General features: G+C 44.3%; 1 protein-coding gene across 12 annotated transcripts in view; it reads left to right on the top strand.

The window, feature by feature from the left end:
* fam184ab (family with sequence similarity 184 member Ab) overlaps positions 1–18502 on the top strand; it is a 189140-nt gene that overhangs the window by 146620 nt on the left and 24018 nt on the right. For 9 of the 12 annotated variants that reach the window (XM_078212733.1, XM_078212727.1, XM_078212723.1 and 6 more), the window contains one exon: positions 12254–12400. The exons of 2 other annotated variants lie outside the window; for them this stretch is intronic. In XM_078212733.1, the coding sequence (XP_078068859.1) occupies positions 12254–12400 (147 nt within the window). Of the gene's footprint in view, positions 1–12253; positions 12401–16091; positions 16345–18502 lie in introns of those variants that run through there. One more of the 12 variants, XM_078212734.1, reaches the window with a different exon arrangement.

The following is an 18502-nucleotide window of genomic DNA, read 5'->3' as shown; positions in this document are numbered from 1 at the left end:
AGGAAACCCATGCAGACACAGGGAGAACATGCAAACTCCACACAGTCACCCACTGCTAAACCGTGTGCTACCGTGCCGCCCGATATGGTTTTATATTAACAGGTTTTCTTGAAGGATTTAGAAGAATGAAGATATTTACTCAATGGCTGGGAATTCTGGACCCCCTTGTGGCAGGACCCATCGCATGAGATTCAGCAGTCCAGCCAAAAGTCTATTGATTTTCAGTGGAACCAGACGATTCTGGAGGCAGGTTTTGATTTGATTTGATTTATTATTGTCATAGGTATACAGTATACAGTGAAAAGTATTGTTTCATGCACACTAACAGGCAAAGCATACCATACATAGGGAAGGAAAGAAGAGAGTGCAGAATGTAGTGTTACAGTCATAGCTAGGGTGTAGAGAAAGATCACAATGCGAGGTAAGTCCATTCAAAAGTCTGATGGCAGCAGGGAAAAAGCTGTTTTTGATTTGGTTGGAATGTGTCCTCAGACCTTTGTATCTTTTTCCCGACGGAAGAAGGTGGAAGAGATTATGTCCGGAGTGTGTGGGGTCCTTGATTATGCTTTTTCGAGGCAGCGGGAAGTGTAGAGAGTGTCGAGGCTGGGAGGCTGGTTTGACTGATGGACTGGGCTTCGTTCACAACCCTTTGTAGTTTATTGCGGTCTTGGGCAGAGCAGGAGGCATACCAAATTGTGATACAACCGGAAAGAATGCTTTCTATGGTGCATCTGTAGAGGTTGGTGAGAGTTGTAATGGGTATGCCAAATTTCCTTAATCTCCTGAGAAAGTAGAGGCATTGGTGGGCTTTCTTAACTCTAGCGCCAGCATGGAGGGACCAGGACAGGGTGTTGCTGACCTGGACACATAAAAATGTGAAGTTCTCAACCATTTCTACTTCTTCCCCATTGATGTAGACAGGAGCATGCCCTCCACTACGCTTCCTGAAGTCGATGACTATCTCCTTTGTTTTGTTAACAGTGAGGGAGAGATTATTGTCGTTGCACCAGTTCACCAGATTCTCTATCTTTTCCTGTACTGTGTCTCGTCATTGTTTGAGATCTGACCTATAACGGTGGTGTCATCAGCAAACTTGAAAATTGAGTTGTAGGGGAATTTGGCCATGCAATCAGAGGTGTATAAGGAGTATAATAGGGGGCTGAGGACACAGCCTTGCAGAGCACTGGTGTTAAGGATGATCGTGGAGGAGGTGTTGTTGTCTATCCTTACTGACTGCAGTCTGTGGGTTAGGAAGTCCAGGATCCAGTTGCAGAGGGAGGAGCTGAGCCCCATGCCACGAAGTTTTGGGATGAGTCTCATAGGAATAATGGTGTTAAAGGCTGAGCTGTAGTCTATGAATAGGAGTCTGACATAGATGTCTTTGTTATCTAGCTGTTCCAGGGTTGAATATAGGGCCAGGGAGATGGCATCTGCTGTGGACCTTGTGCAGCGATAGGTGAACTGTAGTGGATCCAGGCCATCTGGGAGGCAGGAGTTGATTTATACCATGACTAACCCTTTGAAACACTTCATAATGATGGATGTCAGAACCACCAGATGATGCGTCATTAAAGCACGCTGCCTGGCTTTTCTTTGGTACTGGAATGATGGTTGTCTTCTTGAAACAGATAGGAACCTCAGATTGGTTTAAAGAGAGGTTGGAGATGTCTGCGAATACCCTGCTAGCTGGTCCGCACAGGACCTGAGTGCTCGTCTGGATACCCCGTCTGGGCCAGTTGCTTTCCGTGGGTTGACTTGAGAAGGCTGCTCTGACATCTGCAATGGTGATGTAGGATACAGGTTCATCCAAGGCTTCTGGGATGGAGGGGATGCTCTCGCTGATGTCTTGCTCAAAACGGGCATAGAATGCATTGAGCTCATCGGAGAGGGGTGCATTGGAGCTGGCAATTTTACCTGCCTTCATCTTGTAGCCTGTTATGTCTTGCAGACCTTGACATAGTCGGTGGGAGTCCATGTGGCTAACCTGGGATTCTAGCTTGGTCCGGTACTTTCTTTTGGCATCTTTGATGGATCTGGTTCATATCTGGCTTTCTTGTAAAGACAGTAAGAAGTTTAACAACACCAGGTTAAAGTCCAACAGGTTTATTTGGTAGCAAAAGCCACAAGCTTTCGGAGCCTTAAGCTCCTTCTTCAGGTGAGTGGGAATTCTGTAACCTGGTGTTTAACCTGGTGTTGTTAAACTTCTTACTGTGTTTACCCCAGTCCAACTTGTAAAGGTCAGGGTTGCCTGACTTAAACACCTCAGACCTGGACTTCAGCAAGCAGTGGATATCCCTGTTCATCCATGGTTTCCGGTTGGGAAACACACGGATTTGCTTCTTTGACACACAGTCTTCTACACATTTACCAATGAAGCCAGTTACTGTAGTGGCGAACTCGTTCAGGCTGATTGCAGATTTTTAAAATACTGACCAGTCGACTGACCCTAGGCAGTCCCGTAGGGAGATCATTCGATTCTTCAGACCAACATTGCTTGACTTCCTTTGGTGTTTCTCCCGTTTCAGTTTTTGCTTGTAAGCCGGGAGCAGGAGCACAGCCTTGTGGTCTGATTTACCAAAATGTGGGTGGGCAATAGAATGGTATGAATTTTTGATATTTGTGTAGCAGTGGTCTAGGATGTTTGGGCCTCTAGTGGAACAGGAGATGTGTTAGTAGTATCTTGATAGAAGCCTCTTGAGCTTGGCCTGATTGAAGTCCCTAGCCATGTTGAATAAGGCCTTGGAATGTTTCGTGTCAAGGCTATTTGTGGTGGTGTATATTTGGTCCACCTTTGTGGGGTGGGATGTAAACTGCTGTCAGGATATCAGGGGTGAACTCCCGCAGAAGGTAGTAGGGGCGGCATTTTAGCGTCAGGTATTCTAGGTGTGGGGAGCAGAAACTCACCAGTGTAGCTATGTCTAGGCACCAGGAGGTTTTGATTAGAAGGCAGACCCCACCTCAGTCTTGCCTGAGGCCACTGTGCAGTCCACTCGGTGGATTGGGAAGCCCTCTGGTTGTAGAGCACACTCCGGTGAAGCTGTTCTCTTTGGAAAGTGAGTCTGGCTTTAAGTCTAGCTTGTTTTCCAGAGATTGGACATTTTCTGGGCGTAAGCTAGGGAGGACGGCCTTGGGACCACATTGTTTCACTCTCACCTGCAGGCCTGCACGCTTTCCACGCTTCCTGGAGTGACTGCTTCTTTTCGGGCCTGGGAGACAGTGAGAGTAGTATGCGGTATTAAGGGTATAGGTGTGTCCAATAAGGTTCTTCACTCTGGTCAATGTGTGGATGGAGGATTTGTTGCCTTGCTTGTGGTTCCTGCGTTGGAAGGTGGGTCTGCGCGGTCGGGTGTTCCGAGTCACTGCAGGTCTGCGGTTTGGCTTCGGAGATTGGAGGATGTCCAATGGATGGGTCGAGGGCCGGTAAGTTGATGACGTCTCTGGGGCCGCGGTCACGGATGTGCTGATGTCTGGTTCCATGTATTGAAGTCCTCAGGGTCATTGCCAGGTCGGGGTCTTACTTCAGAGCTCAGAGAATCTCTAGACCTGCAAGTAAATTCATTAAGGTCATTCATAAGGTCATTAACAGCTTTTCCAGACTATTAACTTACCTCTTGTTATAGCTGCTGTATTAAAGAGATTTCAGAATGGTTACTTCAGTCACACCCCTCTCTCCCCATGATGATTTCAGAAGTGTCTGTTTACCTGATGTCTGAACCGATGGTTGCTTTTGTTTCAAAACTGGAGATGATTCGATTCTGTAATGGCCTAACCATTAACGCCCAAAATGCATCATTATGCATCTTGGTGAGATAGGAAAACATCTTTCACATAACTATTGTTCTCAGAGACTTTCTGTCTTTGCTGGAAATGTAGTCCTATAGAGATGCACATATTATGTCCAGTACATTTCAGCAAATTGTTTTAAAGTAGCCTTTGACATTCGCAAATGTGAAATTCCAGAGAAGGATATGTTGTGGCATGTCTTAATTGTACTCGACATTGGAACTTTCCAGAAACTGGTCACTGGCCAGGTATCAGGTTACCTGTGGCAGCCGTCATCTGTATGGTATATGAATTTCAGTAATGGTGTGATGCCAGGTATTTAGGCTGTACATACCAATGTCTGGTAGATCATATCAAACTTCATGTTGTTTTGACACTTCACAACAAGTACAGTACTGACTCACCGACGCTTGCAAACCTCAGAACATAATGTCCAAATTTAGATGTGATTTTATGATTGGACAACATGTACTGAACAATCCTGATTGTGCTAAGAATTTGACTAATAACCAACCTAAGATTATCATTCGATCTTACAACTTACACTTGTTAAACACTACATATATTCATGTGCAGGTCCTTGTCCTCTGCAAACGATATGTCTAGGTATTGCATCATTTTCAGTTAAACAGCAGCATGGGGACAACTGTTCTCTGGTGCATTCTCCCAGTAAGAAGTCTAACAACACCAGGTTAAAGTCCAACAAATAAACCTGTGGACTTTAACCTGGTGTTGTTAAACTTCTTACTGTGTTTACCCCTGTCCAACGCCAACATCTCCACAGCATTCTCACAAGCAGTCCCTCAACCTTTTCTCATGCAATATATATATTGTTGTTCCCTTTGAAATTTAATATTCTTGTGTCTATCCTGATGAGTGTAAGACAAAAATCTTTGACAGTATGTCTCTTTTTTCAGCAATATCCAAGTTCTGTACTAACTAGCAACTAGAAATATATGTATGCAAACATGAAACAAGTGGGAAAAAATTGAAAATAGTTCTTGACAATGTCTATGTGAATTTTTATCCATGTTGCTTGATGGTGCTGACCTTTTAGAGGATACTTCTTCAGAAGTGGTGCAAAACCTTCAATACTTTGCAAGGTGCTTATTACTTGTGTGTGAATCTTGGCTTCACGTGACATAAAAGCCAAATATAATCCCATCCTAGGAAGTAATAGAGAAGGCTGATGAAGATAGTGATATTCTGCATGTGTACTTTCAGAAAGCATTTGTTAAAGTTCCAGATAAAGACTTTTCGGCAAAATGCTGAGATTAAAGGCACATTGACTGTGTGGAAACAAAATTGGCTAAAGAACCTAATGCAGAGAATAGTAGAAGGTAATGGGCCGAATTCCTCAGCCCTGTTCGCTGCAGGAATAATACAGTCCGGCTGAAATCAATGGGTTTTTCAGTGGACCGCTGAATCTCCTGTGGCAGGTCTTGCCATGACAGTGCCACAAAATCTCAGCCAATTTTTTAAAAATTGGAAGTATGCATACAATGATTCTCTTCCCCCGCCCCTGCACCCCTTAATTTCAAAGGTTGCAGAAGATATGAAATCGAAAAGTTGAAATCCATGAATAAAATATTAACGGACTTCCGGAGATGGGTGACATGAACCAAATTTTATGCAGAGAAGTGTGAAGCTATTCATTTTGGTAGGAAGAGTGAGACAAAAGCATTAATATGGTCTAATGTTAAAGATTGAAGGAATAGAGATCTGGGGTTGTATGTACATAAGTCTTTGAAGGTGACAGGTCACAGATCATCCTTTCTTTGACCTATATCATTGTTTCTTCAATAATACTAAGTCAAAAACCTAGAATTCCTTGTTGAACAGCACCGTGTACCGACACGACATAGATGGCAACAGTTCAAGAAGGTGGCTCACCACCGCCTTCTCAAGGGCTTTCAGGCATGGATAACAAATGTTGACCTTACCAGCGACGCTCACATCCCTTGAAAAAACAAAAAAAGGAAAAGTTAAGAAGGCTGTTTTAAAAGGTGTACAAGTCTCCTTGATTTTATAAATAGAGCATAGAGTACAAAAGCAAGGAACTTATGTTAAAACTTTATAAAACACCGGTTAGATTCCAGTTGCAGTATTGTGACCAATTCTGAAGATCATACTTCAGGAAGGTGTTGAGAGTGGAGGAGAGATGTGCTAGAATGGTGCCAAGGATAAAGGAATTCAGTTCCCTAAAGAGAAACTGGGATTGCTCTCCCTGGACTTGATACGTAAAACTACTTTTGGTGGTAGAAGGTAAGAGGTGAATGTAAGAAATAGAGGCTGAAATAAGCCATTTGGCCTTTTGACCACGCTCTGGCCTTCAACAGGGTCATAGTTTATCATCTTTCTCAATTTCACCTTCCGCACGATTGCAGTCTCCTTTAATTCCCTTAGTACCCAAAAATATATCAGCCTTTGTCTTAAATATACTTAGGGTGCAATTCTGCCAAAATATCTCTAAGTGTTGTCTATGGCAAATGTGCCCCCACTCCCAGAGAGAAGGGGAACCCCAACCTTTGCCCGCAGAGGGACATCCTTCCCCCACCCCTAGCACTAAATGTTCAAGTCACCCTCCCGCCACACTATGCAGGCATCAGGATGACCTGAGCACCATCGCCACCCCCACCCCCCTCACCATTCTCGTCAGCCAGGCCCACCTCCCCCAAGTAAGTGACACTCTGCAATGTGGACATCAAGGGCCCACCCCCTTCAGCTCCCCTACCTCCCCTCAGGTCCCCTTTTAAGCCTCCCCCTCCCCTTCAGACCCCAACGTGAATCCCTGACAGTCCCCCTGCCATGTTCCTGACTATCCGTGAGCTACAATGGTCTCCAGGTCCCTCGGCGTGGCCATCCCGTCTATCCAGCGAATTCAGCAGTAGCTGTGAGAAAGTCCTAATTGAGGAACCCTGGGACTTTAATGTCTGAGTTGTGCCAGCTGCTTGTATTGTTAAAATCTGCCTCCGCTAAAGACAGGCTGTTCAGTCATAAGAATTAGAAAAAAAAATTCACTCAGACTGCATACCTGGGTTTTCTAGGAAGCACTTCAGACTTGAAAAAAATCCCCTTAAAATAATGTGGTCAGACAGAGCACCTGCTAGGAAGCACTTAAGAGTAGGAAAAAAAACTAATATAAAAAAGGCAGTCATAAAGAACACCCACCCAAAAGAGGAATCACTTTAGAGTTAATAGACCCTGAAGTGCTATGAAAACAAGCAAAGTTAATTCCTCCTTTGAAACAGCATTCAGTTGTCAATCAAAAGGCTTGTAAAATTCAATGGACTGTGAAGGGCTGTAAAAACAAACAATACTAATCCCGCCTTTGAAAAAACATTCAGCTATTATCAAGAGGCTTGTAAAAGTCACTGGACAGCGGGATTAAATGTAAGCAATGCAGTTCAAAGCTTATGGGCATCTCAGCAAGCCCAGAGGCTTGGAAAGTTAATGGGACATGAATTGGAGTGTGAACAAACTACTTCAAAGCTTTTCAAGGCAACAGAGAGAAGACTAGCTACACAGCCCCCATCCCCGGGGAAGCCCTTGACCTCAACCCTCCAGCCCAGCCCAAGCCCCCTCAACCACCACCTCCCTTAAAGGACCCCACTCTGCATACTGGCGGTGGCTGCTTTGCCCATGGGCATCCTGGGGGTAAGTGTGCAGATGGTAATCACCTCTTTGTTCCCTCTCGAAGTCCATGGTACCTGGTCCCCTCTTTTTGGGACCTGTAATGATTGGCACCTGATTGGCGGGAGGGGGGGGGGAGGAGGTTGTTGCATTTGACTTCAATCTCACTAATGAGATAAGAATTAATTCAAAATTTGGTCCGATCGGGTTCTTGCCCTTTCTGGGTGAGATCCTGATCACGCCAGCTGGAATGGACTAGGAGCATTGCGATCTAATTGACACCCGGTGCAACTCTCGTTTTGGGCCTCTTGTTGAATTCACTGGCTCAGCCAATGAATCATCCCTTCTGTGACTGAGCATTCACAGCTCTCTGCCAGAGAGAGATGCAAGGATCTAGAACAGTTGAGTGAAGATGTTTTCCTCATCTTAGTCTTAAATGGCTGACCCCTCATTTAACGACAGTGACCTATGTTCTTGATATCCCATGATGTGGAGATGCCGGCGTTCGACTGGGGTAAACACAGTAAGAAGTCTCACAATACCATTATTTGATAGCAACAGCCACTAGCTTTCGGAGCGCTGCTCCTTCGTCAGGTAAGTGGGAGTTCTGTTCACAAACAGGGCATATAAAGACACAAACTCCATTTACAAAATAATCATTGGAATGTGAGTCTTCACAGGTAATCAAGTCTTAAAGGTACAGACAATGTGAGTGGAGAGACCGTTAAGCACAGGTTAAAGAGATGTGTGTTGTCTCCAGACTGGACAGTTAATGAGATTTTGCAAGCCCAGACAAGTTGTGGGGGTTACAGATAGTGTGACATGAACCCAAGATCCCGGTTGAGGCCGTCCTCATGTGTGCGGAACTTGGCTATCAGTCTCTGCTCAGCAACTCTGCGTTGTCGTGTGTCGTGAAGGCCGCCTTGGAGAACGCCTACCCGAAGATCAGAGGCCGAATGCCCGTGACCGCTGAAGTGTTCCCCAACAGGAAGAGAACAGTCTTGCCTGGTGATTGTCGAGCGGTGTTCATTCATCCGTTGTCGTAGAGTCTGCATGGTCTCCCCAATGTAACATGCCTCGGGACATCCTTTCCTGCAGCGTATCAGGTAGACAATGTTGGCCGAGTTGCAAGAGTATGTACCGTGTACCTGGTGGATGGTGTTCTCACATGAGATGATGGCATCCGTGTCGATGATCCGGCATGTCTTGCAGAGATTGCTGTGGTAGGGTTGTGTGGTGTCGTGGTCACTGTTTTCCTGAAGGCTGGGTAGTTTGCTGCGGACAATGGTCTGTTTGATGTTGCGCGGTTGTTTGAAGGCAAGAAGTGGGGGTGTGGGGATGGCCTTGGCGAGATGTTCATCTTCATCAATGACATGTTGAAGGCTCCGGAGAAGATGTCGTAGCTTCTCCGCTCCGGGGAAGTACTGGACGACGAAGGGTACTCTGCCCGCCGTGTCCCGCGTTTGTCTTCTGAGGAGATCAGTGCGGTTTTTTTGCTGTGCGCGTCGGAACTGTCGATCAATGAGTCGAGCGCCATATCGTGTTCTTATGAGGGCATCTTTCAGCATCTGGTGGTGTCTGTTGCGATCCTCCTCATCCGAGCAGTTCCTGTGTATACGGAGGGCTTGTCCGTAAGGGATGGCTTCTTTAACGTGTTTAGGGTGGAAGCTGGAGAAGTGGAGCATCGTGAGGTTATCCATGGGCTTGCGGTACAGTGAAGCGGTGAGGTGACCGTCCTTGATGGAGATGCGCGTGTCCAGGAATGCAACCGATTCCGGAGAGTAGTCCATGGTGAGCCTGATGATGGGATGGAACTTGTTGATGTCATCATATGAGTTGTAAAATTGCATCTGGAGACTGGCAGTTGTTGGCGTTGAGTACTGAGACAGTTGCAGCAATGCCATTGTCGTGGAGGATGCTGGTGTAGAGTGCCGAGACATCCATTGTGACGAGGAGTGCTCCTGGTTCAACTGCTCCATGTGTGCTGAGTTTCTGTAGGAAGTCCGTGCGGGGAGTACGTGGGATGAGAGTATGGAGGGTGCTCTGAAGGTCCGGATCAAAGGTCTTGATCAGTCTGTTGAGTTGACGGGTGTGTTCTTTGGTCGGATCTGCGGGTAACTGTCTGTAGTGTTCCTCGTTGTTCAGTTGTCAGTACTCTACTGCCTCCCAAAGATCCACAAGGCAAACACATCCGGCCATCCCATCGTATTGGGGAATGGGACCCTGTGCGAGAACCACTCTGGCTACGTCGAGGGCATCCTGAAACCCATTGTACAAAGAACCCCCAGCTTTTGTCGCGACACTACGGACTTCCTACAGAAACTCAGCACACATGGAGCAGTTGAACCAGGAGCACTCCTCGTCACGATGGATGTCTCGGCACTCTACACCAGCATCCCCCACGACGATGGCATTGCTGCAACTGTCTCAGTACTCAACGCCAACAACTGCCAGTCTCCAGATGCAATTTTACAACTCATCCGCTTCATCCTGGACCACAATGTTTTCACCTTCAACAACCAGTTCTTCATCCAGACATGGGGACCACGGAACAGCCACAGGGACCAAATTTGCACCTCAATGTGCCAACATCTTCATGCACAGGTTCGAACAAGACCTCTTCACCACACAGGACCTTCAACCGATACTATACACTAGATACATCAATGACATTTTCTTCCTTTGGACTCATGCTGAACAATCACTGAAACAACTATATGATGACATCAACAAGTTCCATCCCACCAACAGACTCACCATGGACTACTCTCCGGAATCGGTGACATTCCTGGACACACACATCTCCATCAAGGACGGTCACCTCAGCACTTCACTGTACCGCAAGCCCACGGATAACCTCACGATGCTCCACTTCTCCAGCTTCCACCCTAAACACATTAAAGAAGCCATCCCTTACAGACAAGCCCTCCGTATACACAGGAACTGCTCAGATGAGGAGGATCGCAACACTCGCCTCCAGACGCTGAAAGATGCCCTCATAAGAACAGGATATGACGCTCGACTCATTGAACGACAGTTCCGACGCACCACAGCGAAAAACTGCACCGACCTCCTCAGAAGACAGACACGGTGGACAGAGTACCCTTCGTCGTCCAGTACTTCCCCGGAGCAGAGAAGCTACAACATCTTCTCCGGAGCCTTCAACATGTCACTGATGAAGACGAACATCTCGCCAAGGCCATCCCCACACCCCCACTTCTTGCCTTCAAATAACCGCGCAACCTCAAACAGACCATTGTCCACAGCAAACTACCCAGCCTTCAGGAGAACAGTGACCACGACACCACACAACCCTACCACAGCAATCTCTGCAAGACATGCCGGATCATCGACACGGATGCCATCACCTCATGTGAGAACACCATCCACCAGGTACACGGTACATATTCTTGCAACTCGGCCAACGTTGTCTACCTGATACGCTGCAGGAAAGGATGTCCCGAGGCATGGTACATTGGGGAAACCATGCAGACACTACGACAACGGATGAATGAACACCGCTCGACAATCACCAGGCAAGACTGTTCTCTTCCTGTTGGGGAACACTTCAGCGGTCACGGGCATTTGGCCTCTGATCTTCGGGTAAGCGTTCTCCAAGGCGGCCTTCACGACAACGCAGAGTCGCTGAGCAGAGACTGATAGCCAAGTTCCGCACACATGAGGACGGCCTCAACCGGGATCTTGGGTTCATGTCACACTATCTGTAACCCCCACAACTTGCCTGGGCTTGCAAAATCTCATTGACTGCCCTGTCTGGAGACGACAACACATCTCTTTAACCTGTACTTAACGGTCTCTCCACTCACATTGTCTGTACCTTTAAGACTTGATTACCTGTAAAGACTCGCATTCCAACGATTATTTTGTAAATTGAGTTTGTGTCTTTATATGCCCTGTTTGTGAACAGAACTCCCACTTACCTGATGAAGGAGCAGCGCTCCGAAAGCTAGTAACTTTTGCTACCAAATAAACCTGTTGGACTTTAACCTGGTGTTGTGAGACTTCTTACTTGATATCCAAACCAGGGGAAAACATTTTCTCTGCATCTGCTCTGTTAAGTTCTCAAGAATTTTATATATTTCAATGAGATCACCTCATCCATCTAAATGTCAGGAAATTTAAGCCGAAGACAAATCGCTCATTCCAGGAAACAGTCTAGTGAATCTTTATTGCGCTCCCTGTACAGCAAGTGTTCTCTTTCTTATAAGGAGACCAAAGGTGCACACAATACTCCAGGTTTTACTGTAACAATATAATTATAGTAAGACTGTTTTACTCTTATATGCCAATCCCTTGGTTACAAAACTGATATCCCATTTACCTTCCTAATTGCTCACTATACTTGGATGTTAACATTTTATAATTCATGTACACGAACACCCAGGTCCCTCTAAATGTAGATTTTCCAGTCTCTTATCACTGAAAGTACATCCTGATTTTTAATTTTTCCTACTAAAGTGGGTAACTTCACACTTTGCCGCATTGTAATCAGATAACGTTGATATGAAGTATTTGGCTAAGGAACCAATAGTGACAAATTTGGGGAAATTTTGATGGCGAAAGCTAGGCAATGGGCACCAAAGGCAAGAGAGGAAACGAGGATTGCAGAAAAATTGCTAAAATGAGAAGGTTTGACATATTCATGCCCTGGCTAGGTCTGAAAGGTATGGCAAAAATTTACATTGTCTACTTTTTTTCCTATAGTTATCTGAGGTATTCTAATTGCAATAATTTAAATAATTAGATTTAGCTTTAATAAGTTAGTGGCTATTAAGTTAAGCTGAGAGATAGCTTCACTCTGTCTGTTTTTAAACAGGATCTATGAACAGGACATGATAAAGAAACAGGAGAAGATGATAAATGAAATGACTGCAGCCCACATCCGGGAAACACAGTGCATGCTAGCAGACTACAACAAGGCTCAGGAGCTCCTGAAGGATAAAATTTCTTCTCTGGAAATCTTGTATGTTTTGTTGCATTTTTAATAATGACTTTAGGATCTAAAACAAATAACTCTGGTATTAGTATTAGAAAGGGTACTGATTAATTTGTTATTTACCATTTGGGTGAGCTTGATGGGAATGTCAGCAAAGGAGGAGGCCATTCAGTCCACAAGCTTGTCAATTAGTAGAATCACTTTTTCACTCTGAGGGTGGTTGGAATGTGGAATAAATTCCTGAGAGGGTGGTGGAGGCAGGTTTGGTCAAGGCTTTCAAAAGGGATTGCTGTCTTAATAGAAAGAATGTGCAAGTTACAGAAATAAGGCAGGAGAGTTGGACTGGGTGGGATGCTCTTTCAGAGAACCAGTGCTGATGGGCTGAATGGCCTCCTTCTGTACTGTGATGATTATGTCCAATCTATTCCTTAATTCCATTTATCAGCCATGGTTACATTACCCTTAATACACTTGCCTAACAAAATTCTATTATTCCTAGTTTTTAAATTTTTATTTGATAGAGCCTGAAAAGTACTTTGAAGGAAAGTATTCCAGCTTCCACTGCCCTTGATGTGAAGTGCTTTAACAACCTAGTTCTAATATTAAGGCTATGCTCCCTTGTTCTGGACTCTTGGACCAGAAGAAGTTTCCTTGCAACTACCCTATAAAATCCTCTAATCATTTTAAACACCTAAATTACATCACCTCTTACTATCCTGTATTCAAGTGAAAATAAGTATAGTGTATTTTAACTCTGGCATAATTTTGGTGATCTCACTAAGGCCAAAGTATTTTTTCCTGAGGTGCAGTGCCAGAATTAACTGAAATTTAACCAGAGCTCTGTACAGCTGTAGCATAACTTCCACCCCTTTGTATTCCAGCTGTCTTGACATGAAGGCCAACATTCCAGAAGGCTTTTAAAATTATTTCTGTACACAGCAACTAGTTTTAAATGATTTTGGCACTTCGACCCCCAAATCTCTACTCTTTCATGGTTCCAAGTTTCTCACCAATTAGAAAACCTCTAATCCAAATTAACTGACCTCACACTTACCCACATTAAACTCCATCTGTCAGCTTTGTCCATCATTTATTTGTCATTTTGCAGTTTCTCTTTCCATCTACACCATTTACTGTGCTGCCTAACTTATAAGAACACAAGAAATAGGAGCAGGAGTAGACCACATGGCTCATCGAGCCTGCTTTGCCAGTGTCACAAGCAGTGCAAGATATGCAGCACTTTATTGCGTCATTCAAGTAATTAAAAAGTTTAGTGTAAATCTGAGACAGCAGTAGAGATCTCTGAGGGACACCACTAGTCACATCATGATAATCTGAATATCCTCCTAGTCTCTGTCCCCTGCATTTTAAATAGTTCCCTAACCAAGCCAAGAGGTTGCCCCAATTCCAGGTTTTCTAATTTTTCTTTAAAGTCTCACATGGAATCTTGTTGAACTTCTGGAAATTCATTAAAGAAAATCTATAGACACTGTTCACATCTATCGTGTTTGTTATCTCAAAAAAATTGGTTAGTTTTGTGGCATGTAACTTAGTCTTTATAAATTCATGTTGGCTCACTGGTCGGCATATCTTTGTTCAGATGCTCAGCCACTCTAGGTGGTATCTTGAGCCCGCGTTCGCTGTCTGCGAGGTTGCCAGCAGGGGTTCAAGATTTGGAAGGTCCAGTTCTTGCCCGCGAGAACACGATTTTGAATCTTCCCCACCCCTTGCTGGTGAGGTCATGAAGTTCATGCCAATAGTGGGTGCGAACCTGCTTTACATGCATTTGAATGTAGTTAAGTATGATTAACATGCTTGATCACTGCATATTGACACCCTACCAGATATTGACACTGCGTCGACATGACGTCACACTGGCACAGTTTATGCAGGCTCACCTTGACGTGAATCAGGTGTGGGAGTCTCCCCATGGTCATAAAGGTGAGTATCCTCTGAGGGAGAGGGACATGGCCAGGCAGTGGTCTGATAATGCCCTCTGGCACTGCCAGGTTGGCACCATACCATGCTGGCAGTACCAACCTGGCAATGCAAACCTGTGTCTCGGGGTGGGCCCCAGTGGGAGCCTCATGGGGGGAGGGGATTCATTTAGATGCGATGGTGGTTGGGAGTGGATGGAGGGGATTCCGGTGATGGCCATTGGGGGTGGGGGAGCAGTGGTGGAGGTGGGTACTGGCTCAGGCTGTCGGGGGTGGGGGAAGAGGTGGGAAGGTGCCGATGTTGGGGGAGAAGTGCCGATCGGGGTTGGGAAGCCCCTGAGACCTCAGTGGTAGGTGGGCAGGGGAGGTTTATACAGGTTATGATTGGAGCTCCTTTTAAAGATGGCGCCCTGATCTCTGAGCAGCGTATTTAGGACCCCACCACCACCACCTTATGGCGTGAAAGTCGCTCCCTTGATTTCTTTTGGCAGAACGTTGTAAGATCTGGAGAGAAACACGCCAGTTTTGTCACCAGAAACAACACTTTTTTGGTAAAATTTAGCCCTCTGTCCCTAGTAACCTCTGTCCCTATGGATTGAGAGTGGTGAATGTGCGACAAGACCTGGATATCTTTGTACACCAGTTGCTGAAAGTAAGCACGCAGGTGCAGTAGGCGATAAAGAAGGCAAATGGTATGTTGGCCTTCATAGCGAGCGGATTCAAGTACAGGAGCAGGGATGTCTTGCTGCAATTATACAGGGCCTTGTTGAGACCCCAGCTGGAATATTGTGTGCAGTTGTAGTCTCCTTATCTGAGGAAAGATGTTCTTGCTTTAGAGGAAGTGCAGCAAATGGTTACCAGACTGATTTCTGGGAAGGTGGGACTGATAAATGAGGAGAGGTTGAGTTGGCTATATTCACTGGAGTTCAGAAGAATGAGTGGCGGGGGGAATCTCATAGAAACCTATAAAATTTAACAGGACTAGACAGATGTGGGAAGGATGTTCCCAATGGCCGGGGAGCCAAGAACCAGGAGTCACAGTCTAATGATAAAGGATAAACCCCATTTAAGACTGAGATGAGAAGAAATTTCTTCACCCAGAAAGTGGTGAGCCTTTCAAATTCGCAACTACAGAAAGGCCAAAACATCATATCTTTTCAAGAAGGGGTTAGATATCGATCTTGGGCTAAAGGGATCAAAGGATATGGGGGGAAAATGGGAGCATGTTACTGAGTTGGATAATCAGCCATGATCCTAATGAATTTTGGAGCAATCTCTGAAGGGCTGAATGGCCTATTCCTATTTTTGTTTTCTATGTAATGTTACCAAGTTTGATGATGGCACAAATCTAGGTGGAAACGTGAGTAGTGAGGAGGATGTAAAGAGACTTCAAGGCAATTTGGACAAGTTCAGTGAGTGGGCAAATACACAACAGATGTAGTATAACATGGATATGTGTGAAGTTACCCACTTTGGTAGGAGCAGAATAGCAGAGTATTGTGTAAATAATGATAGATTGGGAAATGTTGAGGTACAAAGGGACCTTGTACACCAGTCACTGAAAGCAAGAATGCAGGTGCAGTAGGCAGTTAGGAAGGCAAATTGTATGTTGTCCTTCATTGCAAGAGGGTTTGAGGATGTCTTGCAGTTGTACAGGGCCTTGGTGAGCCAAGGAGATCAGGACAGTTTGGCACCTACCTCAACCCTTGCCTATCTGATTTGCACTCTGAGTTAAAATAGATATGTTGTCATGTATGCAACTTCATTTGTTTTGATTACAGAACTATCACCATAACGGAGAAGCCAGACAAACACGTGAGGGAGAAAAGAGTACAAGTATATGTTGATAGGATCAGCTGAAGTAGTGTTGGAGGAGGCTCATATGGAGCATAAAGACCAGTATTTGATCATATGGCTTGTCTCTGTGCTGTGTAATATTGAAATTCTCTATTTTACATTATTGTAATTTGTTATTTACAACATCAGTTTGCTAAGCCTAGTAATTACTCATTTTATTAGGCTAGAATAAAACTATTAAAAGGAGACTGATAATTTCATCAAATTCTTTCAATTTTCTCTCAATGGTACTTGTGACATTTGTATTTCCAAAAGTATAAGCAACTCCAGCAAAGAGGTTCCTGACCTGGATCATGGCTAAAGTGTATAATAATTGGAAAGAAGGTTGAATCCTTGGTATTTTGCTTTTAAATATATGCTATATTTGCTGCTCCCAAGTTCAGGCAACTGACACTTAAATATTCATTAGTATTAGTTGTCATTACATATGCTGCATACGAATTAAAATAGCATTTAATTACTTCTATTCATTTATTAAATATGTCTGCACAGAGAAAAAGAAAATAGTCTCTGGAGGGAGATTAATGGAACACAAAAGAATAATGGAGCACAAAAGGAGTTTCACCTTTATTGAAAAAAATCAACTGATCTGTATACATTTCAACAGTTTTTCCAAAAAATTATCATTCCTGAAACAATCGTATCTCCTAATTTTAACCCCTCAGCTGCAATCTTTCCTGTAAGCTATGGGGCTACACGGCAACATGGAAGTCCCTGTGCAGGTCTCACACAAGTAAACCCTTTAAGTTACTGCGTAATGGCACACTGAAATAAATCACCGGTGTACTCGGGGGCGGCGGGATTTAGAGGATACGTAGCACACCTCCCTCCTAACTGACCTTTGAACAGCCTTGTTGGCTTTTCACCCAATCTGATTTGAATTTCAGTTAAATTTATTTAGTCACAAGTAGGCTTACATTAACATTGCAATGAAGTTAATGTGAAAATCACCTAGTCGCCACACGCCGGTACCTGTTCGAGTACACCGAGGGAGAATTTAGCATGGCCAATACACGTAACCAGCATGTCTTTTGGACTGTGGGAGGAAACCGGAGCACCCGGAGGAAACCCACACAGACACGGGGAGACCGTGCAGACTCCACACAGACAGTGACCCAGGCTGGGAATCAAATCCGGGTCCCTGGCTCTGTGAGGCAGCAGTGCTAACCACTGTGCCACCGTGTCTCCCAGTTATTCATTATTTATAGCAAGACTTTATTTGTAATTTTGCAATGTTTTCCTTATGCAGCTTTAAAAAATTGTAGCAACATAAATCTGGAAAATATTCAATAATTTTGAGAAAGACGCTTTAAAACTTTCATTAAACTAACCTATTTCCTCTTACAATGCTTACAACATTATGATACAAGTAGGTTTCTTTTTCAAGAGCCCATGCTTTGGATTTAGCTCTTTTTATCTAAATCCACATATGCGATTTGAGAGCTCAGTGAGCCTCACTACTGAGTTCTTGCACCTTTCTCTACAGTTCTTTGCAGTGGTCAGATTATGTGATTGTAATCTAGTTCAACTGGATTATACTCAGAAGAAGGTATAAAAATGAAAGGTGGGAAGTCAAAAATGGGCTAGAAACGAACAAAGTAATGCAGGAAAGGGAATTTAAAAAAATATAAAAACTGTATCCAATACAGCAAGTTAGATGTTTGTGGCTTCTATTGCCTTGTCCTGCAGTTTCTTTACGGTTGAGCCTCTTGGCCTTATTGAGCATGTTATAATCCGAGCTGATGTTACTACTGGACAAGTCAGATTGCAGAGTGGAACCCTGCAATGATTGATCCAAACTTTTATTTTTTTGTTTTGATATGTGGAAGGTAGCTATTGAACAGTCACCAGAGTCAGCTGTTGAATTTCTAACAAAAGAATAAAACATTTATTAAACAAGAAAAGATTCACTCCTTCACCTCAACTATACCTTTATAGATATAAACAACTTTTTAACGATAACACAAGCGACAAAATCTATCTTGTACTTTAACTGTGTACATACTGAGAATATTAATGTGAACCAATTGATAAATGGTGGTCAGATACCCAACACTCTGAAACCAAGTGATAGATATTACTCAAAACAACTTTTACGGATTTCTCAATTTCCCCCAGCCAACTGGTTTCACTGAAACTCTTACCTTTCCCACAAGAGTTTCAATCTCCGCTCTCGAACAACACACCTTGGAATCTTCTCCCAGACAATGCTTTCTTCACCAAGGATCCATCTCCGGGGTTTCAACCATTCCGTTTGATGTTCCTCCCTTGTGTTTCCACATGCTTCAAGCTTCCTTTGCACACAATCTCTCATATATCTAGCCATGGCAACAGA

This window comes from Mustelus asterias, chromosome 5, assembly GCF_964213995.1.
Source record: "Mustelus asterias chromosome 5, sMusAst1.hap1.1, whole genome shotgun sequence".
NCBI lineage: Eukaryota > Metazoa > Chordata > Chondrichthyes > Carcharhiniformes > Triakidae > Mustelus > Mustelus asterias.
The sequence above is the reverse complement of the archived record's forward strand: the minus strand, read 5'-3'. Positions and strand labels throughout refer to the sequence as shown.